General features: G+C 46.2%; 1 protein-coding gene across 2 annotated transcripts; it reads left to right on the top strand.

The window, feature by feature from the left end:
* Positions 1 to 15603: 15603 nt before the first annotated feature.
* On the top strand, positions 15604 to 26896 carry S100A10 (S100 calcium binding protein A10). Of its 2 annotated transcripts, none has more exons than XM_088835764.1 (3): positions 15604 to 15752; positions 22881 to 23033; positions 26486 to 26896. In XM_088835764.1, exons 2-3 carry the CDS (start codon positions 22902 to 22904, stop codon positions 26645 to 26647), a joined length of 294 nt encoding a protein of 97 aa, XP_088691890.1. In that variant the 5' UTR covers positions 15604 to 15752; positions 22881 to 22901; the 3' UTR covers positions 26648 to 26896. The 2 variants fall into 2 exon arrangements, with proteins under 2 accessions (XP_088691890.1, XP_055260002.1); XM_055404027.2 differs by having other exon boundaries at positions 15622 to 15752; positions 22891 to 23033.
* The last annotated feature ends 663 nt before the right edge of the window (positions 26897 to 27559 follow it).

The following is a 27559-nucleotide window of genomic DNA, read 5'->3' as shown; positions in this document are numbered from 1 at the left end:
AACCTGGGCCACAGTAGGGAAAGCCCAGAATCCTAACCACTAGGCCACCAGGGAATTCCTTCAGCAACCCATGTTGACCCACGATTTACACTTCCTGCCAACATCCACTGAGGGTCAACACTCACAGTATTCTATTCAGCATACAGAACATGCCAGGACAAACCTCTGTCCCCAAGGATCCCATAGGAACTGAGGGAGACAAGTGCAGCATTTCTAGATGCTGTAATAAGTGCCATGAGGTGCTAAGGGAGGGCCCCAGTTGTGGGGGTGGAAGGTAGTCAGCGGAATTCAGGGAGACTTCACAATGGAGATGATATATGGCCAGAACCTTGAGGGTATCTGGTTCTGCAACCAGTCAGTGCATCTACCTTCTGCCCCCACTTTGTTCTCTTCTGTGCTGTCCATCTCCTTGAAGGGGTGTGAATTCCTCAGGCACAGGGAACGTGTCACCTTCATCCATGCGTTCCCTAAAGCACCCAGCTGAGCAGCTGCACCCAGCTTCCCAAATACCAGTGTGATGCTCTCATCACATCCTGCCAGACCCTGGCCTGACCATGAAACATGCCCAGGGAGCCAAAGGGCCATGCCCAGGGAGGCAGACAACTGAGACAGCCTATGTCTACTCACGCTCACAAAGCAGGGCACTCCCACTTAGAAATCCCACTGGTAGTTTGTTCATCACCTTCCTTCCCAAGACAATGTTTCCTCTCTGCACTGGGCAGGCACCACGATACGCTAGGTGCCCAGGCTGGACAATTCCGGGTGGTCATGATTGTTCCTCTTCCTCAGGCCCTGCAGCTCAGTAGTGGCCACCCTGAGGACTCCTTGGAAGGAAAGTTATGACCAACCTAGACAGAATATTAAAAAGCAGAGACATTACTTTGCCAACAAAGGTCCGTCTAGTCAAGGCTATGGTTTTTCCAGTGGTCATGTATGGATGTGAGAGTTGGACTATAAAGAAAGTTGAGCACAGAAGAATTGATGCTTTTGAACTATGGTGTTGGAGAAGACTCTTGAGAGTCCCTTGGACTGCAAGGAGATTCACCAGTCCATCCTAAAGGAGATCAGTCCTGGGTGTTCATTGGTAGGACTGATGTTGAAGCTGAAACTCCAATACTTGGGCCACCTGATGCGAAGAGCTAACTCATTTGAAAAGACTCTGATGCTGGGGAAGATTGAGGGCAGGAGAAGAAGGGGACGACAGAGGATGAGATGGTTAGATGGCATCACCGACTCAATGAACATGGGTTTGGGTGGACTCCAGGAGTTGGTGATGGACAGGGAGGCCTGGTGTGCTGCCGTTCATGGGGTCGCAAAGAGTTGGACATGACTGAGCGACTGAATTGAACTGAACTGAAAACCAATTTAAACTACTATAATCATAGAGTACATCAGGAAAAGGGGAAGTTGGGATGAATTGAGAGAGTAGCATTGACATACATATACTACCGTATGTAAAACAGCCAGTGGGAAACTGCAGTATAATACAGAGAGCTCAACTCAGGGTTTTGTGAAAACCTAGAGGGGTGATTTAGCAGCAGCAGCAGCAGCAGAGGGGTGGGATGGAATGGGGGTGGCAGGGGAAGTTCAGGAGGGAGGGGACATACATGTACTTGTGACTGATTCACACTGTTGTATGATAGAAACCAACACAACATTGTAAAGTAATTGTCCTCCAATTAAAAATAAATATAAGGACTTCCTTAGTGGTCCAGTGGCTAAGACTCCGTACTCCGAATGCAGGGGGCCCGGGTTCAATCCCTGGTCAGGAAACTAGATCCCACATGCTGCAACCAAGACCCAGTGCAGCCAAATAAGTTAAATTTTTAAAAAGTGAAAGTTGTCCGTACTGTCCAACTCTTTGCAACCCCATGGAATTCCACTCCATGGAATTCTCCAGGCCAGAATACTGGAGTGGGTACCCTTTCCCTTCTCCGGGGGATCTTCCCAACCCAGGGATCAAACCCAGCTCTCCCACATTGTAGGTAGATTCTTTACCAACTGAGCCATCAGGGAAGCCCAAGAATACAATAGTGGGTAGCCTATCCCTTCTCAGGCGGATCTTCCCGACCAGGAATCAAACCAGGGTCTCCTGCATTGCAAGCAGATTCTTTACCAGCTGAGCTGCCAGGGAAGCCCAAAATCAAAAATAAATATACATAAAAAAGAAAATATAAATTGCTATAATCCTAATTGATCTAAAATACTTCTTGGGGTGATTTTAACGAACAATTAAAATAAACCCTGAGACAGAGCTTTGTAGACTATAAAATTATTAAGCTAATTTTTAATAAGCATGACCTGGATTACATTTTTCTTTTTATATGATATGACCAACATAGACCCCAAAGATAACCCCACTGATTACCAGGAAGTATATGATCCAATATCCAGGCTTTCAGAATATCTATGCTCAAAACTGTTAGAATGAATTCACTTAAAAGCCAACCAATAAAACTGGTTGAATTCTATGTCATAATTCAGACTTTTATCCAAATAGCACTAAACACTAGTTCAACCTAATATTTCTATTTTTATGGGGTGTTTTTCTTGTTGTTGTTCGTTTGCTTGTTTGCATCATGGACACAGAGCTTTATTGTTCCCACTTTTCAAGCCTTGAGAAATGCTATCAAAGGCAGAAAGACTGGGGCAGAGTCCCCATCCAAATCATAGCCTCCACCTCAAGCCAGCTCCATACGTTTCCCAGCACCATCTGCAATACTTGGGTTTCTAGACACGGCTTCCTGCTCCTTATCCTGCCAGGGCCACTCAGGAGAAAGCAAACCCTCTGCAGAGCTACTCACTGTGCAGCCACCAGAGGGTCCCACAGCATCGGCTAGGAAGCAAGGACACACCCTCTCCAAGTACAAATCTCTACCAAGCTTGGATCTCCCCAGTGCCTCACAGCAGCTTCCCCTAGCTGCTTCCAGCCCCGAAACAGAATTGCCTGGATACCCCAGAGCTACTTGCTCGCTAATATTGTTGAGGCGTCAGTTCACACCAAGTAGCCAGCTTCTCACAAGGGGTTTGTGTCACCAGGGCCCCACAGAGTCACACTTCTGTGGGCCTGAGACCCCCAAGTCACATTTCAGTACCATCTATGAGCAGAGAGTATCTGGGGCTTAAATAACTTCCCCTTCCATAGGGCCACCAGAATTTCTGTCTGGAACACCACTTCCTCATAAGTTTCAATAAAGAAAAGGTAACTGCACATGAGACTGGCAGACTTCAGTCCACCTTGCAGAGTTCTCCCCCAACTCCAAGCATTCTTGGGATCCAGACAAGCTGATGTTCTGTTCTGGCCTGGTTACTTAACTCAAAGTATAGCATCCTTTTTTTTTCTTCCTTTGAAGAGATCTGGAAAATCAAAGCCCCTTATGTCTAGAAGATGGAAGAGAAAGGCTATAATTCCCAGGTTGTTTTCTACTGGCTGCCCCAGTACATAACATAGGCAGACCCACAAGTGCGTGACTTATTTTTATTCAGGTTTTATTAAGGTCTCTATTTTGAGTGTTTAAAAAGAGCCTGGACTTCAGCTTTACCCAAGATGAGTGTACAGTCAGATGTTTTGCAGAAAGTTTTCACTTTGGTCTCAGGGAAGTTTCACTCAGGTCTCAGGATCTATTAAAAAAATAAGCTACTCACTATATACAAATAAATAATATCAGTATTTACTAGAGAATTATCTAGCTTACTTTCAATATACTAAAAGAAAAGAGAAATAAAAAATAGAAACAGCACAGGATACATCACCAAATTGGGTTTTAACCAACATCCAGACTTAAACAGTGCTGGGAAGCCCCCTGACACAGCACATCTGGAGTCCCAATTAGGAGAAGGTCCCAGGCAGCTTGTCTACTCTGTAGGTAAGACTTCAAAGATTGGAGTTCAGGGTTCCCGCTTATAATGCCAAGACACAGACTGATATCATCATCAATCTGTGAGCAAATTGCAGCTCTAGTTTCATATTAATGCTGTTTGTTTTGTCGTGTAAAACTTGGAATATTGTTAAGTCCGGGGCATGGTTGGTCAGACCCCCTCCAAGGGCTCAACAGTCTCAGTCCCCTATCTTTACCTTATCTGGTCTTCCCTGAGGCTCAGACAGTAAAGAATCTGCCTCCGAGGCAGGAGACCCGTTTGGATCCCTGGAGAAGGAAATGGTAGCCCACTCCGTTCTTGCCTGGGAAATTCCATGGACAGAAGAGCCTGGTGGACTACAGTTCATGACGGTCACAAAAAGCCAGTCAGGACTGAGCAACTTTCACGTCTCAGTGTTGTTAAGCCCAGGGCATGGTTGGCCAGACCCCCTCCAGGAGCTCAGCAGTCTCAAGATTCATCCCCTATCTTTATTCTTATCTATGGTGGCACAAAGCTTGCACTCCCAGCAGGCAGTCAGGGCACTCACAGTCAGGGCAGTGTCCAGGTAGCTTAGAAGCAAGGTCAGAGGACTGCTCTGCTTTGTCTCTGAAGCCTGAACAAGGCTATCTTTTTAATTTCCCTAACATCAGGCCACTCCTGCTGGAGGGCATTCATTCAGTTCAGTTCAGTCGCTCAGTCATGTCCAACTCTTTGCGACCCCATGGACTGCAGCACGCCAGGCCTCCCTGTCCATCACCAACTCCCGGAGCTTGCTCAGACTCATGTCCATCGAGTTGGTGATGCCATCCAATCATCTCCTTCTCCTCCTGCCTTCAATCTTTCCCAGCATCAGGGTCTTTTCCAATGAATCAGTTCTTTGCATCAGGTGGCCAAAGTATTGGAGTTTCAGCTTCAGCATCAGTCCTTCCAATGAATACTCAGGACTGATTTAGGAGGAAAGACATCTTTGCTGGAGGGCAAGTCCTCTGAAAACTGTCACCTTGATCAGCTCAGAGACAACAGTGCTACAGCCGACTGGCTCCTGCGTGTGCATTTCATCCTGGTGCATTTCAGGTTTTGTACTTACAGAAGAATTGATGTTGCTTATGAAATTTCCCTGCTTTCCAGGGTTTCTAGTCTGATACCATACATGAAAAATATCCTGCTGAGGAGCTCAGCAGACCTGGATTTGAAGAAAGTTTCAAGGGGTCCTGCGTTCAGAGACATGTAGATCTGGAATCTCCAGGGCTTCCTTTGAAACTCTTACATAACCTCACTTCTTACACTGCCTTATGATTCTCTCATTCTTCCATCACAAAAGACCATCATTTCTGAGTCATTTCATCATTCTCTGGCCCTGGACTTTCTAGTGTGAGGAGTTCCTTTTGTAGGTTGTTAGGTAGTCATTGGACTGCAAGGAGATCAAACCAGTCAATCCTAAAGGAAATTGGTCCTGAATATTCATTGGAAGGACTTATGCTGCTGAAGCTCCAATACTTTGGCCACCTGATGCAAAGAACTGACTCATTGAAAAAGACCCTGACGCTGGGAAAGACTGAAGGCAGGAGGAGAATGGGGCAGAGGATGAGATGGTTGGATGGTATCACCAACTCGATGGATATGAATTTGAGCAAGTTTCAGGAGTTGGTGATGGACAGGGACTCCTGGCGTGCTGCAATCCATGGAGTCTCAAAGAGTCAGACATGACTGAGCTACTGAACTGAACTGAACTGAGATAGCCATTTTCTTCTGAGCTTGTGCTAATAAGTTATAATAAACTTTATGTATATATGAAAAAATAAAAAGAGACTGGATATATTCAGGAAAATAATTTAAAATAATTAAAAGATCTTGAGAGGTTGGCTCCTACCTTCAGGATGGCTGCACATAAATCATTTTGTATCATAGTAACCCACCCCTCAGGGAAGGAATTTGAAGTCTATTTTATACGTGAGGAAACAGAAAGCAGGGAGACTTACTTGCCCATGGCCCAAAGCAATCATGCAGCACAGCCAGATTTCAACACAAGTTTGTCTGGTTCTAACCCATCCTCCACTTAATAATAATTATAGTTAACAGGAGTGGGGTACTTACAATGTGCCAGGCACTCTGCTAAACATTTACTCATTTATAGTCACAATATTCCTAGGAGGCTGGGATTTCTTTTGAGCCTATTTTCCAGAAGAGAGAACTGAGGTTTAGAAAGGTTGCTGACACGTTCAAGATCACAAAGCTAATGAGCGGCAGAGAAAATATGATTCACTCCCCAAGCCTACGCTCTTAACCCCTATGTTATGTAAAAAAACTGACTCTCTCAATGTCCAATTCCCCTCCCCCTTGCTCCTCTTGCTTCAGGCACACTGAAAGTGAAAGTGAAGTCGCTCAGTCCTGTCCGACTCTTTGCGACCCCATGGACCGTAGCCCACCAGGCCCCTCAGTCCATGGGATTCTCCAGGCAAGAACACTGGAGTGGGTTGCCGTTTCCTTCTCCAATGCATAAAAGTGAAAAGTGAAAGTGAAGTCGCTCAGTCGTGTCTGACTCTTAGCGACCCCATGGACTGCAGCCTACCAAGCTCCTCTGTTCATGGGATTTTCCAGGCAGGAGTACTGGAGTGGGGTGCCATTGCCTTCTTCTGCAAGCATACTAGTGGTTTTCAATTCCCATCTCAGACCAAACTCCTCCGCACGTTCCAGCCTTTAGATATGCTTTTCCTCCACCCAGAAAGCTTCGTCCTAGCCCCTCCCCTATTTCCAACCATAGTTCCTTTTCTTCTGAGTTCAAATGTTCCCCCTTCAGTGAAGTCTTCCCTGACTTTCTACTTCAATTCTTCTCTCACTAAGACTCTCATTTTTCCCAACAAGACACTCATTCAGTTAGTCAGTTCATTCATTTTCAACTTCACCTCATAACTTACCAAAATTTTATATTAGTTTCATCTTACCTGTATTTTACTGCCTTTATAAGGCCCATGAGGGCAGAAATTTTTCTGTCTTGTTCCTGACATGTCTCCAGTCAGGAACATTCCAGATATTAATAGGTGCTTTGTAAATATTTTTTAGATTAGAATCATTAGAATTTGCAGTTAACCGATAGAAGAAAGCAGATGGTTTCCAACCCCAAGCTAAGAGTTCTCTTGTGTTAATAATAATGTCCTTCCCTGGTGGGGCAGTGGATAAGAATCCAACTGCCAATGCAGGGGACATGGATTCGATTCCTGGTCCTGGAAGATCCTACATGCAGCAGAGCAACTAAGCACGAATGTCACAACTATTGAGCCTGCGCTCTAGAGCCCAGGAACCGCAACTACTGAAGCCCATGTGCCCTAAAGCCTGTGCTCCCCAACAAAAGAAACCACCAAAATGAGAAGCCCTCACTCTGCAACAAAGAGTAGCCCCTGCTCTCCACAACTAGAGAAAAGCCCATGCAGCAATGAAGACCCAGCATAGCCAAAAATAAATAAAATTATTTTAAAAAATAATAATAAGGGACTCCTTTGGTGGGGCAGTGGATAAGAATCTGCTTGCCAACACAAGTTCAGTCCCTGGTCCGGGAAGATCCCACATGCCTCAGCACAACTGAGCCCATGGGCCACAACTCCTGAGCCCATACTCTAGAGCCCAAGAGCTGCAACTATGGAGCCTGCACACCACAACTACTGAAGCCTGCATGCTCTAGGTCCCACAGCCACAAATAATGAGCCCCTGTGTTGCAACTACTGAAGTGCATGCGCCTAGAACCTGTGCTCTGCCACAAGGGAAGCCACCACAATGAGAAGCCCGTGCTCTGAAACTAGAGAGTAGCCCCTGGTCCCCACAACTAGAGAAAAAGCCCACATGCAGCAACCAAGACCCAGCTCAACCAAAAATAATAAATAAAGCAGTGTGTACGTGTCATATAAATATATTTACAAAAACAAAATAATAATAATACAGAACTTCAGCTTCTGCTGCTCCAAGAGATATGTTAGTACAGGCAGCACAGCTTTGGTGGAGTCCTCCCAGTGTCCCAGAGGGAAGTCTCAAAGACGTTTGCCCACAGATCCTACATGAGAGACCTTGGGCCACACAACAGCCCTGCTTGGTCTCCTTAAAGCTTCTTCCCTGCCCGGAGGGATCTCACAGAAACTGACCTGCTGTCTTGAAAACTGCTGCATGCCAGGGCCAAACGGATGCCTTCATTCTTTGTCATCACCCCAGAAGATGAGTGTCTATCCCTATTTTAACTATTAGGAGACTCAGGTTCTGAATAGTGAATGACTTCCCCAGAGGTGAGATGACTTCCCCAGAGCCAAGCAACTGGTAAGCCATTCTTTGGTGGCTCCTTGTTACCTTTAGAAGCGAGCTCCAAATTCTTTAGCAATAGCCAAGCAGGACCCTTAGTGCTCTCCTGGGACAGAGCCCTTCCCGCCCATATGTCCTCTGCTACCTTATGTTTGCAGAATAGCTGTCGTCTCCCAGGCCTCCCCTGAGTCACAGCAGCCACAAAAGTCACAAAAGCTCAAGAACTGAGGATTGAAAGGACATGAACATGTACTGGCAAAAACAGTGGTTGGGGCGGGAGAACTGATAAGAAGTTAAACAGTAAGTCAGCCATATGACACTCACAGAATCTTTAGTTCCTCTGTGAAGTACCTTGATAACAGTATCTGATGCACGTTTCCTGAGCTGTTTTACAGATGCTGAAACCCTCCCACCGCAATGCAGCAATGAAAGGCATTAGCTGCTTGATGACAAGAGCACTGTAGACCCCAGAGGACTGATAATGTTAATCCCTGTGACATGGCCCTATTACCTCACCATCAAACAAACAAAGAACTGCGCACAAACTGATCACATACTGCCCTCCCTCACCCTGTCTTCCCTGCTAGATAGCACAGGGAGCCCAACTTGGTGCTCAGTGATGACCTAGAGTGGTGCCATGGGGAATGGTGGGAGGGAGGCTCAAGAGGGAGGGAATTTATGTATACATATAGCCAATTCACGTTGTTGTACAGCAAAACAAACACAACATCATAAAGCAATTATACTCCAACTAAAAGTAAATTTTTTTTAAAAATGCTTCCCTGAAACGCATGGTAGAGTTCAGGTTTCTTGAGAATTAGCGGCCCTGGATTCCTTGTTTGAAACCTCACAATAAATAAATGCTGCACTTTTCTCTGCTACAACCTGGGATCAGCAGATTGACTTTACTACCCATGGGCAAACAGACGCAAGTCTGGTTCAGTAACAAGAAAAGCAAACCAGGTGCCCCCAAAAATGCACCTCCTCTTGGGACTCATCCCCCCTCCAAGGCCCTCAGGAACTTGGCTCTCTCCCTGTGCAGGGGCAGTTCCTGGAACAAACAGGATACCTCACAACTCCATGCCCTGGGACATGCTTCTCCCTCCTATCTGCCCCCGCAGAATGTGGCTAGACCCTACCTGTCCTTTAAGATTCATATAAACAAAGAAAAAGGACAGTCTCTGATAGGAATCTTTCCTAAGAAAATAAACATGTGGGCAAAGCTATTTATTTAATTATAAACATGTGGGCAAAGCTTTTATATTTAATTATTACTTATGACAGTAAAACACTGCTAACAACCTAAACATCAAAAAATATGGGATAAATATATTTAATAAGTTATATTCCCCTATTTAGGGTATACTAGTAAGGCCACGGGCTTCCCTCACAGCTCTGCTGGTAAAGAATCTGCCTGCAATGCAGGAGACCCCAGTTTGATTCCTGGGTCGGGAAGATCCGCTGGAGAAGGGATAGGATACCCACTCCTGTATTCTTGGGCTTCCCTCGTGGGTCAGCTGATAAAAAATCCGCTTGCAGTGAAGGAGACCTGGGTTCGATCCCTGGGGTGGGAAGACCCCCTGGAGAAGGGAAAGGCTACCTACTCCAGTATTCTGGCCTGGAGAATTCCCTGGACTACAAAGAGTTGGACATGACTGAGCGACTTTCACTTTCACACACAGCGGAGGTGGGGGGAGGTCTGTTGTTTTATTTTTAATTTATTTTTTTCCCCAGCTGCTCAGCATGTGGGATCTTAGTTCCCTGACCAGGAATCAAACGTGTGACCCCTGCACTGGAAGTGCAGAGTCTTATCCACTGGACCACCAGGAAAGTTCCTGCTGTTTTGTTTGTTTGGGGGGTCTTGACCAGGCAACTGTAAACTGATAGTTCGCAAGAACTGCTGTAGAGGACTGTTGTGACTCCTTCCTGCTCCTGCTGCTGCTAAGTCGCTTCAGTCGTGTCCGACTCTGTGCAATCCCACAGACGGCAGCCCACCAGGCTCCTCCAACCCTGGGATTCTCCAGGCAAGAACACTGGAGTGGGTTGCCATTTCCTTCTCCAATGTGTGAAAGTGAAAAGTGAAAGTGAAGTCGCTCAGTCTTGTCCGACTAGTAGCGACTCCATGGACTGTAGCCCACCAGGCTCCTCTGTCCATGGGATTTTCTAGGCAAGAGTACTGGAGTGGCTTGCCATTGACTTCTCTGAACTCCTTCCTAGGGCTCCATAATTGATGAATAAAGTTTCCTTTTGTTACAACTATCATTCAGACCATTAATACCATCTTTGAGCAGACAGAATGTTGAGCTTTGCTGCGCATAGTTTCTGTGTGGTGCCGGGCGCAACTTGATGCATATGAAGAAACAAAGAAACTATGCATTTACCAGACTTGCCAGAACTTTGTCTCGTAAGTATCTGAGAGTGATCAGGGCGCTAAAAGGGTCTACTTAAACAGTGCCACCATGATGCTGAAATGTGACCAGTATAATAGTGTGATTACTATGCTGCTGCTGCTAAGTCACTTCAGTCGTGTCCGACTCTGTGCGACCCCATGGACGGCAGCCCACCAGGCTCTGCCATCCCTGGGATTCTCCAGGCAAGAACACTATACATGCCCCTTAATTTTTTTGAGTTTTTGAGTATGCTGCCAAAATACTAGTGTTCAAAAAAATGCCACCCTGTTCTGCTGTAACAAATACATACCCAAATTATGCAGTTCTTTCTCACCCACAAAACTAGTTAGATGAAAATGTTCCTGGTTAGCTGCTGGTTTTCCTCCACTCAGTGATTCAGGGACTCAGGCTCCTTCCAGCTGTGGCTTCTCTACCCCTAGAATTTCAGAATTCAGGAGACGGAGAAAAAGAACGTGGAAAGTCATCTCAACCCCATTGGCCTGCAGGTGACACCCATCACTTCCAGCCCCATCCTGCTGATGACTAGTCACTGAGTCACATGAAGTGCAAGAGGTGCTAGGAACATAATCTCTGGCTCAGCAGCCTCTTCTCAGCAACACCTCTACACTGTGACGGGAAGAACACATTTCTGGTGGACATCATGCCCTCTTTGCTGCAACCACAAACGCAAGAGTTGAGAACAGCTGGGAAGTGGGTTTCGTTGCTATGTGACATGGAGAACTGGGAAAAATACCCAATACTGCCTCATTAGTAGAACAACATCCCCTACTCCCAGTATTTCCTACACTGGAATGCACAATGGGCCTGGTGGGGAACATGAATACCAACTCCTCTTTGTTCTAGGAACCACATGGTCTCCAATCTGTTCCCATTCTTCTGGTGGCCATTCAGTCTGCTCCTCTCCCCACATCTTCCCCGCCACCCCCTACCACCTTACCATCCTTGGTGGGCAGCTCTGCCTCGAGCCCTAGTCCCAGGTCTGATCAGCTATCACTAGGGAAACAGAGTTGGCTCTGTTAACCTGTGGTTTATAAAGGATAACCACCTTCTGGAGAAAGAACTGCCTGGGACCACCTCTCCAAAAGAGAGATGAAAGGCATGGCAGGTACTTAGAACTTTATGGATCTACCCATACCTAGAGTTAAAAAAAAAAGTCACAAGAGGGCAGAGATAGTGTCTAACCTTCAACCATTTTTCAAATGCTTTATTTACTTTTGGCCACATTGGGTCTTCGTTGCTGCACACGGGCTTACTCTTGTTGCTCTCTGTGGGCTTTCCATTGAGGTGGCTTCGCTTGTTGCAGAGCACAGGCTCTAGGGCATGCAGGATCAGTAGTTGTGGCACACAGGCTTAGTTGCTCCGTGGTATGTGGAGTCTTCCTAGACCAGGGACCTAATCCATGTCCCCTGCATTGGCAGGTGGATTTTTAACCACTAGACCACCAGGGAAGTCCATCCTGCAACCATTTTTTCCACTATACTTTCAGCACTTAGCACAGTGCTTTGGAAACCCAAGGTCCATCTGTCATGTGAAGCTGAAGCCACTAAGACCTGGGAGCCCTGAGAGTCTAGCTGGCAGGCCAGAGAAGAGAGTAAAGGAGCTACAATGTAATCAGATACAGTGGTTTCGTGGTATCCTTGTAGGTACTGGTTCCAGAAACTCCCCCACATACCAAACTCCATGAATGCTCAAGTCCCTTATATAATATGATACTGTATCACATATAACCTACACACAAACTTTCAGTTCAGTTCAGTTCAGTCGCTCAGTCGTGTCCAACTCTTTGCGACCCCATGAATCACAGCACGCCAGACCTCCCTGTCCATCATCAACTCCCAGAGTTCACTCAAACTCATGTCCATTGAGCTGGTGATGCCATCCAGCCATCTCATTCTCTGTCGAACTTTGGTGTACTTTAAATCATCTCTAGAGTACTTTTCTTTTTTTTTTTAATTTTTTATTTTGTATTGGGGTATAAGTGATTAACAATGTTGTGATAATTTCAGATAAACCAGGAAGGGATTCAGTCATCATATACATTCTCCCCCCGCCAAACTCCCCTCCTAACCACGTAACATTGGCTGCCACATAACATTGTGCAGAGTTCCCTGTGCTATACAGGAGGTCCTTGTTGGTTATCCATTTTAAATACAGCAGGGTGTACAAGACCATCCCAAACTCCCTAACTATCCCTTCCTTGCCCCCAACCATAAGTTCATTTTATAAGTCTGTATCTCTCTGTTTTATAAGTCCATTTTAATACTTAACAGAATGCAAATAATTGTAAAGACTATGTAAATGCTATGCAAATTGTTGCAAATTCAAGTTTGCTTTTTGGATATTTATGAAATTACTTCTCTGGATATTTCTGATCCATAGTTGGTTGAATCTGAGGATGAAGAACTCTCAGATATAAACAGTCAACTGCAGTAACTTGTTGAGTGAAAAAAAAAGGAATGAGTAAATGCTCTTGATGACATATAAATAGTAAAGATAAGTTATGGAGCTTGTTGAGTGAAAAAAAAAGGAATGAGTAAATGCTCTTGATGAGTAACTTGTTGAGTGAAAAAAAAAGGAATGAGTAAATGCTCTTGATGACATATAAATAGTAAAGATAAGTTATGGAGCAAAAATAGAATACATAATTTTATAATCAATGTGGTCACAATTTAGAAATTCCATATCAAATGCAAAAAGAATGAATTTACTTATTTTAACAAATTTTAGCACTTCCTAGCCCTTCACTTGGAGAAGGCAATGGCAACCTACTCCAGTACTCTTGCCTGGAAAATCCCATGGGCAGAGGAGCCTGGTAGGCTGCAGTCCATGGGGTCAGTAAGAGTTGGACACTACTGAGTGACTTCACTTTCACTTTTCACTTTCATGCATTGGAGAAGGAAATGGCAACCCACTCCAGTGTTCTTGCCTGGAGAATCCCAGGGACAGGGGAGCCTGGTGGGCTGCCGTCTATGGGGTTGCAAAGAGTCGGACGCGACTGAAGCGACTTAGCAGCAGCAGCCCTTCACTAAATAACTACTACCCAAGACTTCCCAGGTGGTCCAGTGGTTGAGAATCTGCCTGCCAACGAAGGGGACGTGGGTTTGAACCCTGGTCCAGAGAGATCCCACTTGTCATGGGGCTACTACTGGGCCCAACAAAGACTCAGTGCAACCACATAAATATGAAAAAAAAAGAAAATACATAAAAATGTTTGTCTTTGGCCCATGCATTTACAAGTGATTTTATTTTTCTCCTTATACATTGGTATATTTTCCAAACCTTCTACAAGAAGAATGTACCTTTTTTACATCAAATTTAAAAGTCATGGTAAATATTATCTTTAAAACGTCTGTCAAATGTTCCTGCTCCAGGAATTGTTCTGTGATCATTCCATGGGGACTTGGAGGTGCCTCCTCAATGCTCACAGTGTCCGATAGCATCCTCTACCATTCACTGAGCTCAGTGGATTTTGTTTGCTAATCTATCTTCCAACAAGTCTTGACGTTGAGGGATTGACTGATTCTTTGATCTCCGAATCCCCAGGCCCTAGTACATACACTAAGTATTCCTAAACACTGCGAATCAAATGAAGGAATCAAGGAGGGCATAGTATAGGAACTCAGGTGTTCTCACTCTAAATCCAGTTGCATCTTTCCTGGAACTAAAGGGATCAAGAATTTTCTCCATTCTTGACTGTAACCAACAGCATAGGAAGAGCTTAGGAAGCCTACGGGAAGACTGCAGAACTGCCCCCTTGAACGTTCAGCACCAGGCTTGAGGAACTCAGTGGAATGAGAACTGAAATCCGAGTTTTCCTGGCAAGAGCTCAGATTAGTCACATGGAGGCATTTGGAGGATTCCCCAAGACTGCTCATTCCTCAGGGATCACTCACTCCTCCCAGGACCTCCCCTGGGAACAAAGGAAAACCCAAGACTTGGGACTGGGCCCTTTTCCACCAACAGCTGCTAGTAGTTTGCATTTAACCCTGAACCACAATTAAAATAAATGTCGGAGGTGGGGGGGAGTGGATAGCACCAGCTAGGAAACCCTTAGGTTTTCTCTAAATTCCTTCTGAAGCGCTTTGAGGACCAAACAGGCCAATTTCAGGACAAAAAAAAGGAAAAAAAGCAGATTCTTAAACAGGTTTTAATAATGTCAACTACAGCCGAACCTGAACGCTAGACCAACTGCCACGCACGCTGCTGCTGCTGCTAAGTCACTTCAGTCTTGTCCGACTCTGTGTGACCCCACAGACGGAAGCCCACTAGGCTCCCCCATCCCTGGGATTCTCCAGGCAAGAACACTGGAGTGGGTTGCCATTTCCTTCTCCAATGTGTGAAAGTGAAGTCGCTCAGTCGTGTCTGACCCTTAGCGACCCCACGGACTGCAGCCTACCAGGCTCCTCCATCCATGGGATTTTCTAGGCACTAGTACTGGAGTGGCTTGCCATTGCCTTCTCCGGCCACGCACGCTAAGAGGGGTCAATTTCCAGTTCAACCAAGGGTTTGTCATGCCCTGGAGCTAAAAAGCCAAACAGCACCACCAACCCCTTCACTGCGGCGGGTAGTGAGCTCGGCTTCTGGAGAACAGCCCGTATGCCGGGCGGTGGGTGGGGGGAGACCCCCCGGAGGCCTTGGAGCCCTCCCAGTTTACCTCTTAGAGTCTAATCTGAAACCAAGTCTGACGCCTTTGCGGTTTTAAGGACTCCAGGTGCCCCTCCCTACGATATCATCTAGAAAATAATTCCTAGACCTGTAGTTTACAGGAGCTTACAATCTGCCAGCGCGCCCCACCCGCAGGACGACTGGATTCTTTGATTTCCACAGTTACTCGCTCAAAGCAAACCCGAGAGGAAGGGCACGAAAATATTCGAGAGCATTTGAGTAGGAAGAGTTTACAATATCGTTCTCTCCGGGGGCGGGTGGAGGCCTGCAGCGGAGCTACTCCGCATAGCGAGAGCAGGGCGTGTGCGCGGCGCCCGGGGTGTGAGCGGCGGGGGGAGAGGCAGGCGGGCAGGAAGAGGAGGGAGGGGAAGAGGTGGGGTGCGCCGAGGCCCCGACGGCCGCCCGGGCTCCTCCCGCCTCCCCGCCCCCGCCCCCACGTACTAAGGCGCCCTGCCCGCGGCGCGGCGCTCACTGCCCGCGCGTCCCCGCCAGCGAGCGCCCCCGCCAGCCAGCGTCCCCGCCGCGCCTCCCGCCGAGGTGAGTCCCGCCCGCGCGTCCCGGGCGGTCCCCGGCCCCGCAGCCCGCGCCCGCGCCTCCCGCTCGCCGGGCGGTCTTCGCCGGGCGGCCCAGGTGTCTGGGGGCGCCGATGGTGGTGGTCGGGCGTCTGCCGGGCACGCGGGGGTATCCTCTCCCCGAGCTCTGGGCCACACCCCAGCCGGGCGAGCACCTCCCCTGTCCCTCCCCGGCGCGACCCCCCAGACCCCCAGAGGAGGGAGCATTCGGCCTTTACTAGTACTTCGGGGTTGGTGTCCCGGGGTCCGCGCTCCTACCTTTTGCTGTATCTTTCTTTACACCCCTTCCTGCTTTTCGACTAGTTTCCCCAGTTACCCGAATCCCTGTTTCTGAACCCCTGTCCTGCCTGGCCGGCTTGACCAACGGAGGGAAGAAGGTCTTATTTGTTTTCTTTATAACACAGTTTTGCTGAGGGGGTCGGGGGAAGCCACCAGCTTCAGCCACCACTGAAGTGGGCTTTGTACTGAAAGGGTTCCCTTCTTGCTATTTTAGTTAAACAAGTGGAACCATACAGAGATTGAGGAAGAGCAAGTTTAATGAAGGATCTAACACCCCAGATTAACCTGGCCCAGTAGAATGAGCTGTTGGTACCTGGACACAATTTGAGCCTGGCAAAGGACTGGTGCTTAGCCCCAGACCTGAATACCGCGCTCTCCAGCCTCGGGCGGTCTCCACCTCACTGAAACCCGGAATCTGCCTTGTTAGGCAGGGGTGGAGGGGCCAGCAGAGCAGCTAGCCCCGTGCCAGGCACCACGGAGCCCTGGGCCAGACTCTGGAATACGTTAAGCCCACCCGCTTCCCTCCCTTGAGGTTTCTGCAGGGCGTGGTTAGCACAAAGGGCTCCGGATTCTCCTAGTGGAAGCCTGTGACTCAGTTGTGAGACCATGTGGGTGTGGCCTGGATGGTTCCAGACTCTCTCTGCAGATGGTTCAGACAGAACACTCCCTGAAGGAAAAGGGGAACTGTGCCATTTTAGAGGGCATTTTCCAAGAGGAAATGAGTCACACCCGGACAGGCCGGCCATCTGAAGGAGAGGTTTCTGACTGAACTGTGGTTGAGGACAAGTTAGATTGGTAGGGTCATGGTGTTTCAGCTGCTGGCTTATCAGCCTGGATGCCCACTGGCAGGCTGCCTCAGCTTTATTTGGGAGGTAACGCGTCCCATTGAGAGGTTTGCAGTTACTGCAGATTCTTTTTCCCCTACAGCATGAGTTTCAACCTGCAGCAGTGGACTTATATCCTGCCCTTCAGGTGAGGCCAGGCCCACGGAAACACCCTGTCAGTAATCTTTGCCTCCAGCGTGTTTCATCAAATTGCAAAAGGTGATGCCAGGCATTAGGGCAGGAATGAGTTCATAATTCATCTGAAATTTCTTCATCAGCCCTGCCCCCACAGATTCCTGTCTGGTTTCTATTTAATCATCTCTTCCAAGTGATGTATTCCTCCCTTGACAGCCAGAAGCTACTTTCTTCACTGTGGCCCTTGATCCACCATTTGGAGATTCTTATTTTGGTTCTTCAGATTTTCCTGATGGTCTACTGGGCATAAAGCACCCTGATTTCTAGGTGATGCTCTTCCCGGCTTTTCCTGCATACAACATCAGATGGCCCCCTTTCCTCCCATGTCTGGCACCTGGCCAACCTCTGCAGCAGCTCCTCTCCAGTGAGGTCAGGCCTTGGGCTGGGTGGAGCTGAGACTGAGTGCCTCTTTGCTTTCCACGGACAGCTCCAACCCTGTGACTTTTTTAGAGCACTACCCACTTGGTATGGCCTTGATCCAGTCCAGTCTTTTAAAGTTGAAGGAAACAATGGAATCCTTTCAGAGATATAAAGTGTAGGTTAGCACTCAGACTGCTAGGAAAGCTGATCTTTTTAGAGTCTTAAGCTTCTCATTTTTCTGGGACTCAACAATTTATGAATCTCACACCAAAAGCAAAAAGAATGAATTTATTTTTAACAATTTTCAGCACTTCCTAGCCCTTTATTAAATAACTACCACCTAATCCAACAACGGATTTAATGGCTGTTGTCACAATGGCTGTTGTTTGCCAGTTCTGGCTGATACCTGACAACTCTTCAAAGAAAATTGGATGTACTCTGTTAGGGTAGAGAAGGCCTCAGAGTTCTTCCTATTGGATTGTATCTGGAACTCTTCTTTTGCTGCTCATTTTCTTAATGGGAAAATTTTATGTTTGGTGAAAGGTAGGAGAGACAGCCTGGATTAGATCTGTTGCCTCAACTCACTTTTTCTGAATTCTCTTTAGGGCTCAAATTCAAGAATGCCTTCGGGGTTCAATTCCCGATCCCACCCCCCATCCCCCCACCCCCCTTTTTTTTTTCTTTTTAAAATCATCAAAAAGAAGGACAGCTAAAACACATTTTAGATAACATGTTTGTTTTTACTAACATTCTGCCAATTGTTTTCTGGGTGGGCTGTAAGAAAACTAGGGTATGGACAAGACACAGAAGAGATCAGACTTCTTGCTCTTTAGAAATCTCCTTTTTGAAATTATGGCCTGGATCTGGGCATGGGTCCAGAGCAAACATTTGATATTGCTTAGGAGCAGACACTTTTCTGAGGAGGAGTCCTACTTCCCTGCTACTCCCAGAAGGATCAAAATTTACATTATTGCCAGTTTCCTTCTTACTGATTCATTGAGCCGACTCTGAAGGCAGGGTGCTGGCTTCTAAGACCCTGCTCCTGGAGCCCACAGTTTAGTGGAGAAAGACACAGAAGCACAGTTAACTAGAATTCAGGACATATTTTAAAATAGTATGACCTTAGCTGGTGAACTCCCCAAAGTCAAGCACCATGGGGGTGGGGGCTGTGGAGAGGGGCCCGCATGAGCCTAGTCATGCGGAGTAGGTGCTCAGTGTAGGTACAGCAAAAATTGAATTCCCACCACTGTAATTAAATTTGTAGATTGTAGAGCCCAGAATTTTTTTTCTGAAGAGACAGTTACACAAAGAAACATATGTGAGCCTCCACTCTTCAGACCTGTATAGGAGAAGCACAGACATCACAATCAAATGATTTCAGTAGAAACATGAGTGACCAGCAATGAGGTAGTTAGAGCTTGTGGCGCTCACAGTGAGAAAGCACTAAAGAGGGATAGACCAAAACTAGAGAAAAAGTGTTGGGTGACCAGGCCTGTTTAGCAGGACACACCATTTTCTCCTACACTATGGAATGCGCTCTACTGTTCATTCATTGGCTGCCCCTTCCCAGCCCCTTCCCAGCCCTCACCTCCTGCTCTGCTCCAGTGGCCAAGGTTTCAGCCGCACCTGGGTAATCACACCTGCACCTCAGCTCCTGCCAAGGGAATTGTTTGATTCACTCATTCGCTCATTAGCAACACTATACCACTATGTAGTGGTTTCTAGACAGAACAGCGGAGAAGGCAATGGCACCCCACTCCAGTACTCTTGCCTGGAAAATCCCATGGACGGAAGAGCCTGGTAGGCTGCAGTCCATGGGGTCGCTAAGAGTTGGACACGACTGAGCGACTTCACTTTGACTTTTCATTTTCATGCATTGGAGAAGGAAATGGCAACCCACTCCAGTATTCTTGCCTGGAGAATCCCAGGGACGGGGGAGCCTGGTGGGCTGCCGTCTATGGGGTCGCACAGAGTTGAACATGACTGGAGCGACTTAGCAGCAGCAGCAGCAGACAGAACAGAATAATAGCCCTTGCCCTATAAGAACTTAAATCGAGGATGGAGAGACAATAAATGATGAAATGGCAGTAGGTTGTCTGGGGAACAGAGAGGATGCCAACGCCTCTCAGCCCAAGGCCATCCAGTAGAAGTGTTTCTGTGCCAGAAGCTGAGTATACCGCCCCTACCTGGGGGTGGAGCTCTGGAGAACGGGACGCGGCGCGGCGGAGGCAGTGATGGAAATGCCAGATTCAAGTTCCTGAACTGCTGCTTTAGCAACCAATCCATCTGCCCAGCCCGGGTGAGCCACGCCCAAGAAGGGAGGGCCTGGCAGACTGGCTCAGTGGGGCAACTACCACTCTGGAAGAACTGGAGGATCCATCCACTAGCCAAGAGAATAGTGTTCATCACATCTTCCCCTTTTCCTTCATCTTACTCTAAAATCAGTGTGCTGGCTTCACCTTCAAAACCGAATGACTTGCTCCTAGCCCTGGTCTGTGCCCTCAGGAGCCCTGGTTACTGATGAGAGGGTGGTCATTGCTGGTTTTCAAACCTTTTTCTGCTTCCACAACCTTAGGTCTCCCGAGTAGCCCCTGTTCTGCATGCTTATTGCAGAAGGTCTACCTAACAAGCAGGCTCCCCAGGTGACTCAAGTGGTAAAGTATCCACCTACCAATGCAGGAGATGAAGGTTCAGTCCCTGGGTGGGGAAGATCACCTGGAGAAGGAAATGGCAACCCACTGCAGTATTCTTGCCTGGAGAATCCCTTGGACACAGAGCTTGGCAGACTACAGTCTATAGCATCGCAAAGAGTTGGTGACTTATCTACTGAGTACAAGCACTACAGAACAAATTGGGAGTCTGCGCTGGCTGCTGTGGCCACAGCCCACGTGCTCAGTAAACAGCAGAGGGGGATCCAGTGGGGGTAGAAAAGCTCCCACAGCTCATAGTAAGCACAGAGCATCCCTGGCTGGGTTTGAAGTGTCCTGAGACCTGAGTGTTCACTCCAGGAAGATGGGCCTCACTCTCTTGAAGAAGCTATTCATGGGTGGCCAGGACTTCCTCAGCTTACAACCTGTATTTCTTACAAGTTTCTGAAGTAGCCTGTTTCCTGTCTCAGGGGTCCTTTTCATGCTGCATTCCCTTTCTTACTTCTCTGGCTTTGCATGCATTTTCCTTCTGTTCTGCGCTGTGAAGAAAGTGAACGAGGTGTCCCACAACCAGATCAGTTTCTGAGATCTTTGGGCATTGACTGTGAAGAGCTCTGGCCGTAGAGCTTGGGCATAGGTATTTTTAAACCTCTGTGGTGGCTGACTCCTTTCCTGAGATATTTCAGAACTGAAGTGGGACGCCACAGTCTTCTCCCAAAGGTGACACACTCAGTTCAGTTCTTAGTTATCTCTTATGTTGCTGGACTTGCAGAGCCAATCCAGGCGAGGCTGACTCCCTGTAAGCCACTGCCATGTGAAGCCAGATACTGGCCGTGTCAGGAGACAGGGGAATGGATGTGAGTCCTCTGGAATTCATCCCACAGTGGACCTTGAATTTGCTGCTCTCTCCGTGAGAAGTCTTCCGGGTGAATCATGCCAGATTCTGGCTTACAGCATTCTCTAGAGTAGCACATTTTTTGGCATGCTGATTCCTGTACTTTTCTGGGGATTAAGGGGTAGGACTTTCAACTCAAAGTGTAATTGCTCAATCCTCATGTTCACAAGCTCCACCTTCTCCTCAGTAAAAGATAGCATTTAGGGATCTGTGTTGAGTACGCATATGTCAGCAACAGGAACCAGAATGAATGCATGTCTCCAGTTCCTGTTGAGACTCTTCAGGAGAAGATGCCAGCCTCCCCTTCAACCACTGCGCTAAACCACAGGTCCCTATCCTCTGGGACTATGGACCAGTACCTCCTGTCAGATCAGTGATGGCATTAGATTAGAAATAAAGTGCACAATACATGTAATGCTCTTGAATCATCCTGAAACCATCCCCCATCCCCCTTCCCCATCTGTGGAAAAACTGTCTTCCACAAAACCAGTCCCTGGTGGCAAAAAGTTTGGGGACTGCTACTCTAAACCAATTCCTGACTTTTTTTTTTTTTGAGTGGTATATTAGTCTCAATTCAGTTTCATCTATTTCCTATCCAGTAGTGGTTTTATTTGGTGTAAGTCAAAGCTACTCTGTTCTTGCCAAAGCATGCCTTCCAATTAAGCAAAATTCACTGGGCTCCTCTTAAGTGCCAGGCATTGGGCCTTGATAAGACAAATGCCCCCAGATTATTATACCTGAATATAATGATCAGACAAATCCTTTCCTTTCCTTTAAGCTATTCACAATGAAAAACTCTTCCTTTCCCACTGCACCCCAGACTATAGAGTAGCTCTTCTGTCTAGTGTTGCCAAAAATATATCAGATCTCCAAAGTGATTAGTATATACTGTTACTTGTTCCTTCTCAAGGCTTTGGGTAGGTTGTATTTGGGTAGGGCAACTGATGTTGCTACCAAAGATGCAAATGACTTTGTTATGATCAATAACAAGTTCAGAACTTTAGTAAAGAATACAACGAATTCCCTGGAGATCCAGTGGTTAGGGTTCCTCACTTTCACTGAAGTGGCCTAGGTTCAGTCCCTGGCCGGGGAACACAGATCCCACAAGCCATGCTGTGTGGAAAAAAAAAAAAAAAGTGCTCAGAAGATGAAATTCACTTTTAAGCAAATTTCTAAACCCTAGAATGAGACCAAACAAGGTTACCTAGTGAAGCTTGGCGGGTTGAAGTTCTTTCATTAATCAGGCTTGACTGTGGGTCTTGGTATTCAGCCATGTCCACATGGAAGAGTCCCATTTACCAGTGCCTGCCACCTCCACCACCAAGAGAAATGGTGAAACATCTGTCCTCTCAGTAGGTGCTTTGTCAGTTAAACGAAAGGGCACTGGTCTTGCTTTTCCAGATGATCAGAGTTTTTATTCTTCATTATGCAAACTTAGCAGGCAACTAGATAAAACCCCTCATTCAGAGCACCAACCTGAAGTGCCTGTTTCCATCAGCAGGAGGAAGGCCCCAGACCTGGGGTGAGTTGGAAAAGGATTGAATGGCTGAGCTCTTCCAGTCATTCTCAAAAAACTGGCAATTCATGTCACTTAATGTAGCCTTGGAGAAGGAAATGGCAACCCACTCCAGTGTTCTCGCCTGGAGAATCCCAGGGACGGGGGAGCCTGGTGGGCTGCTGTCTTTGGGGTCGCACAGAGTCGGACACGACTGAAGTGACTTAGCAGCAGCAGCAATGTAGCCTTGGGGCAACTAAGCCATGTGGGTCTACAGCTACTGAGCTTTTGTGCTCTAGAGCCTGCCTGTGGCAACTAAGACCCAATACAACCAAATAAATAAATGCATAAAATTTTTTAGAGTTAATGTAGATTGTTTCTTTCCATCCTTTAACAGGTTTCAACAGACTTCACCAAAATGCCATCTCAAATGGAACACGCCATGGAAACCATGATGTTCACATTTCACAAATTTGCTGGTGATAAAGGTTACTTAACAAAGGAAGACCTGAGAGTACTCATGGAAAAGGAGTTCCCTGGATTTTTGGAAGTAAGTGTGGAAAGGCTCAGAAAGAATCAGTTATAATGCTTCTGGGCCCTGTTTCCTTTCCCTTCCTCTTTCTAGCCCTTCCCTGTGGAAGTCACTACTAGAAAGGTGTTTTCATTAATTTGGTTATTAAATGTTATTGAGTGCCTCCTGTTTGTAAGATACTATAGGAAGAAACAGACAGTAAAGAAGACAGAGCCCCTGCTCTTAAGGAACTTACAGTTTGGAAATGAAATGAAACTACACACAAATCACCACAATACGAGGTGTTAGAAAGATTCCATCTGGAGTCACTGGGTCCATTGAGACAGAGTTGAGGGAAAGAAGGTCTTTTACCAGAGTAATCATCCAGGTTGCCTTGTTGCCCTCAGGTCCATAAACCTGGCACTGGAGGTGTCCCATCCTGGTCACATCCACTTATGTCCCTTCTTAAATTAAATCCCTTTAGATAAAGACGTTCAAACTTTTTTCCAACACTACTCTAAACGAATGGTGTCAAGCGTCTGCTGAATGAGAGCCAAACATCACTCCAGAAAAAACTGCTTTTCACATTGATAATGCTATGAGAACACAGGAGCACAGTTTGAGTTTATGCCTACGCTACTAGATTGAAATGCAAACCCTTCTCTACCTGCCACAACCAGTCACTTAAAGGGATCAGTACTGTACTTGGTGTGGAACATTGCATTAGCCCATAAAGGGTGAAGGGAAGGTGAAAGTGTTAGTCACTCAGCTGTGTCCAACCCTTTGTGACCTCATGAACTGTAGCCTACCAGGCTCCTCTGTCCGTGGAATTCTCCAGGCAAGAATACTGGAGTGGTTGCCATGCCTGTCTCCAGGGGACAAACTTCCCCTGGAGGGAATCTTCAGGATCTTACTGACCCAGGGATCGAACCCATTACTCCTGCATTGCAGGCAGATTCTTTACCATCTGAACCACTGGGGAGGAGATGGTAAAAGGCAGAGTCCTGCCTCTTGTCATCTGCATGGTAAACAGCAGTAGTTAAGCCCCTGACTCCTGACTCAGTAAACATAAGGTTTTATAGTACATGATGATTTATAGGTTATCAATATCAGTCAGATAAAGAGATAGAAATCATTTAACTTGTATCTTAGAGCTGCAGTTACCACAGTGCTATCCTAGAATGAGTTGGAGGACGCTGATGCTCTGCTTTCTTACAGTTCTGTGATACAAACCCAGACCAGGACCCTAACTAACACTGGGAAGGTTGCTTCAGCTTTCTGTGCCTCAGTTCAGGCCCTCTGTAAAATAAGAGGCTGGACATGATTATCTCCAAGACCACTTTCACTTTCTGTGATCCTTCTAGGCAAGCATAAAATTCAAAGACAAAATGTGCTCATTGTAAACCCGCCCATCACACAAAGAAGCTCTCAGTCTACTTCTAAACGCTCGTTAATTGTGTTGTTACATAAGTTAGAAGCCAGGATGACTATCTCATGAGACAAAGATCCTTCCTAAAGGCTTTGTGGTTCGATAAACATAAAGCGTTCAACACAGTTCTGAACATGGCAATACAATTTATTCTAAGCATGGGGTCATAATTCCAGGCACACCCACACTGGCTACATTGACAGAGCGTTTTGTTTCTAAACCTGATCCCTTATGTCATCCAAATTGCACTGCTTGTGACCACAGCCAGGAAGCTGGGGTTGAGGCCAGAATTAACTGAAACCCACCAAAAGAGGGAGGTAGCTGCAGAGACAGGTTATAGTTGACTGCTTAGGGCATGTTGGAAATGCTGCTGCTTAGCTTAAAGGGTTTCTGAGTGCAGTTTAAACATCCAGCACACTTGAGACAGTGTGTGTCAATTCTCTTACTCAAGTATGCAGTCAACAGTATTCATAAATGCTTTACCTGAGCTCTTACGTGGTTTTTGCTTTTTTTTCTTTTGGTTGTACCACACAGCATGTGGGGTCTTATTTCCCTGAACAGGGATCAAACCCGCCCTCCTGCATTGGAAGCACCTCCTTAACCACTGGACCACCAGGAAAGTCCCCCTGAACCCTTTAACACCTGTAAATGGCCATATTTACTGCTGGTTGATGGCATGGACCCTACAGGAGAAACTACACTTTCCCACTTCTAAGCATCAACACTATGAAAAGGAGTGATTAAACCAATCACCCATGAAAGCAAGGGAAAAGAAAAAACAAAGGGGATCTTACCTGTTCATTCCAGTTCCATGCATTTGTGCTAAGGCATTGAGAGTTGCGAGGAGTTTTATGATTCTATCACATGTACTACTTTTGAAACACATCCAATGTAAAACATCCAGCAAAGACATAGATTGGCCAACTCATTAAGAACAGAAGCAATTTTAGAGACACTCTAGTCCAGCCTCAGTTCTTAGCTGTTACATGAAAGTCCACCAAGGTGTGTGACTTACTCACCTGGCTAATATGATATTAAGTCACACTAGGTTGGCCTCAGCTGTGCCAAGAAAAGAGGACCAACTGCCTGTCCTCTTTAAATCTAACCCATCCAAGGGTATCGTTCAGTTCAGTTCAGTTCAGTCGCCCGCGACCCCATGAATCATAGCACGCCAGGCCTCCCTGTCCATCACCAATTCCCAGAGTTCACTGAAACTCATGTCCACAGAGTCGGTGATGCTCCAGAGGACAAAGATCTGAAATTTACTCCCTAAGTCATCTCATGAGGTCTTTCATAAGGAGTTTCTTTTTAAGGACTTGACCATACTATAAGAAATGAAAATTTGTTAAGAGAATGTAAATTTTAAAACTGTGGTAACAGACTTCCCTGATGGCTCAGATGATTAAGAGTCTGCCTGCAATGCAGGAGACCCGGGTTCGATACCTGGGTCAGGAAGATCCCCTGGAGAAGAGAATGGCTACCCACCCCAGTATTCTTGCCTGGAGTATTCCATGGACAGAGAAGCCTGGCGGGCTGCAGTCCATGACGTTGGGAAGAGTCGAACACAGCTAAGCAACTAACACTTAACTCCATGGTCCATACATTCAAAATAATTTGTATGGCAGAGGTCAACACAATATTGTAAAGCAATTATCCTCCAATTAAAAAAAAATTAAAAGGAAAAAAAATTTGTGGTAACAGTTGGACTGTGAGTAAAGCAGGTCAGATTCTAAGTGGACTGAGAATTGAGTCGTGGATCTCCCTTCTCTATCACTGTATCTCCTTTTTCTCCTCTTTCTAGAAATAAGACTGTTTCTAGTCCCTGAGTTACATAAAAGAATGCCATGGAAACCTCTTTCCTAGCCTGCAATAAATATGAATTTACTGAAGTGCTCTCTCAAAGCAGAGAAGTACATTTAGAAGACCTCCAAATATCACTGTGATCTAAAGCAAGAATTCAAATAATGAGGAGATTATACATGTAGGAGTCAGCGGAACAAATCAAAGAATCTCATCATTGCAACCACTGACTGACGGTTCTTGCTTCTGTCCTTTTTTTCAGAATCAAAAAGACCCTCTGGCCGTGGACAAAATAATGAAGGACCTGGACCAGTGTCGAGATGGCAAAGTGGGCTTCCAGAGCTTCTTTTCGCTAATCGCTGGGCTCACCATCGCATGCAATGACTATTTTGTAGTACACATGAAGCAGAAGGGGAAGAAGTAGGCTGCACTGAGCAATTACTCCCGCCCTGATAAGAATTCTCATAAAGGGTCACTTAAGGAATCTGCCCCACAGCTTCCCCTGTATAAGGATTTCTGAGCAGATGGGACCCATAGAAAATGTACAAATAAAATCCAACTCCATTTTGAGAGGCAGAGAAAGAAAAGTCAATTAAAGCCAGATAAGCTTTTGATTTTTATATTGCTTGCATCCTCTTGCTCTCAATAAACAAATTCCTTTTTTAGTTCTGAATTGCAGACAGAATGCTTATTCCTTCTTCAGAAATGCTTTTTCCTACATGTCCTTGAACATCTAGCATGAGTCAGAGCTCTTTCCACAGAACCTGCGAGATGAAAAAGCATTCTCCACTCAGGCTTGCGGTCTCACTTTTCAAACTGACCTGCCCTGTAGCTGTGCCTAGCTGAAGGACAAAACCTTCAATAATTAAAATAACGCATCTTGGGAATATATTCCAACTTTATCATTTCTAAGCATAGTCCTGCCCAGTTAAATCAGTGCCTTTCCAACCAGCACCCTATATGCCTGAAATATCTTTAGTCCATTTTTCATAGCAATGTTTTCGCAAACTAGGGTAAAAATAAGTTCCTAAGACAACTAATTAAAATCAGAGACTAGTGTGACACCTCAGGAACAATATCACATTAACATTTTTTGAGTCGTCATGAGATGCCATGATTGTATTGTGATGTCAAGAATTAACGTAGCCATGATTTATATAATAGGGTAGTGCTGTTTTGTTGAAATGCCAGTACTTGTGTCTTGATAAACAGCAAAGTGTTTCTCCTAGTCCTTTCTGTGTCTGATGCAAGCTTCAGCAGATATGCATTCCATAGGTACTATTAAAAAGCTATACTTATTAATAATATGATATTCGTTATGGAAAGATGAGGTATG

This window comes from Moschus berezovskii, chromosome 4 (assembly GCF_049115385.1).
Source record: "Moschus berezovskii isolate FMDL1 chromosome 4, NW_MosBer_1.0, whole genome shotgun sequence".
Taxonomy (NCBI): Eukaryota; Metazoa; Chordata; class Mammalia; order Artiodactyla; family Moschidae; genus Moschus; species Moschus berezovskii.
Note: the sequence above shows the minus strand (reverse complement) of the source record. Positions and strands in the feature narration are given on the sequence as shown.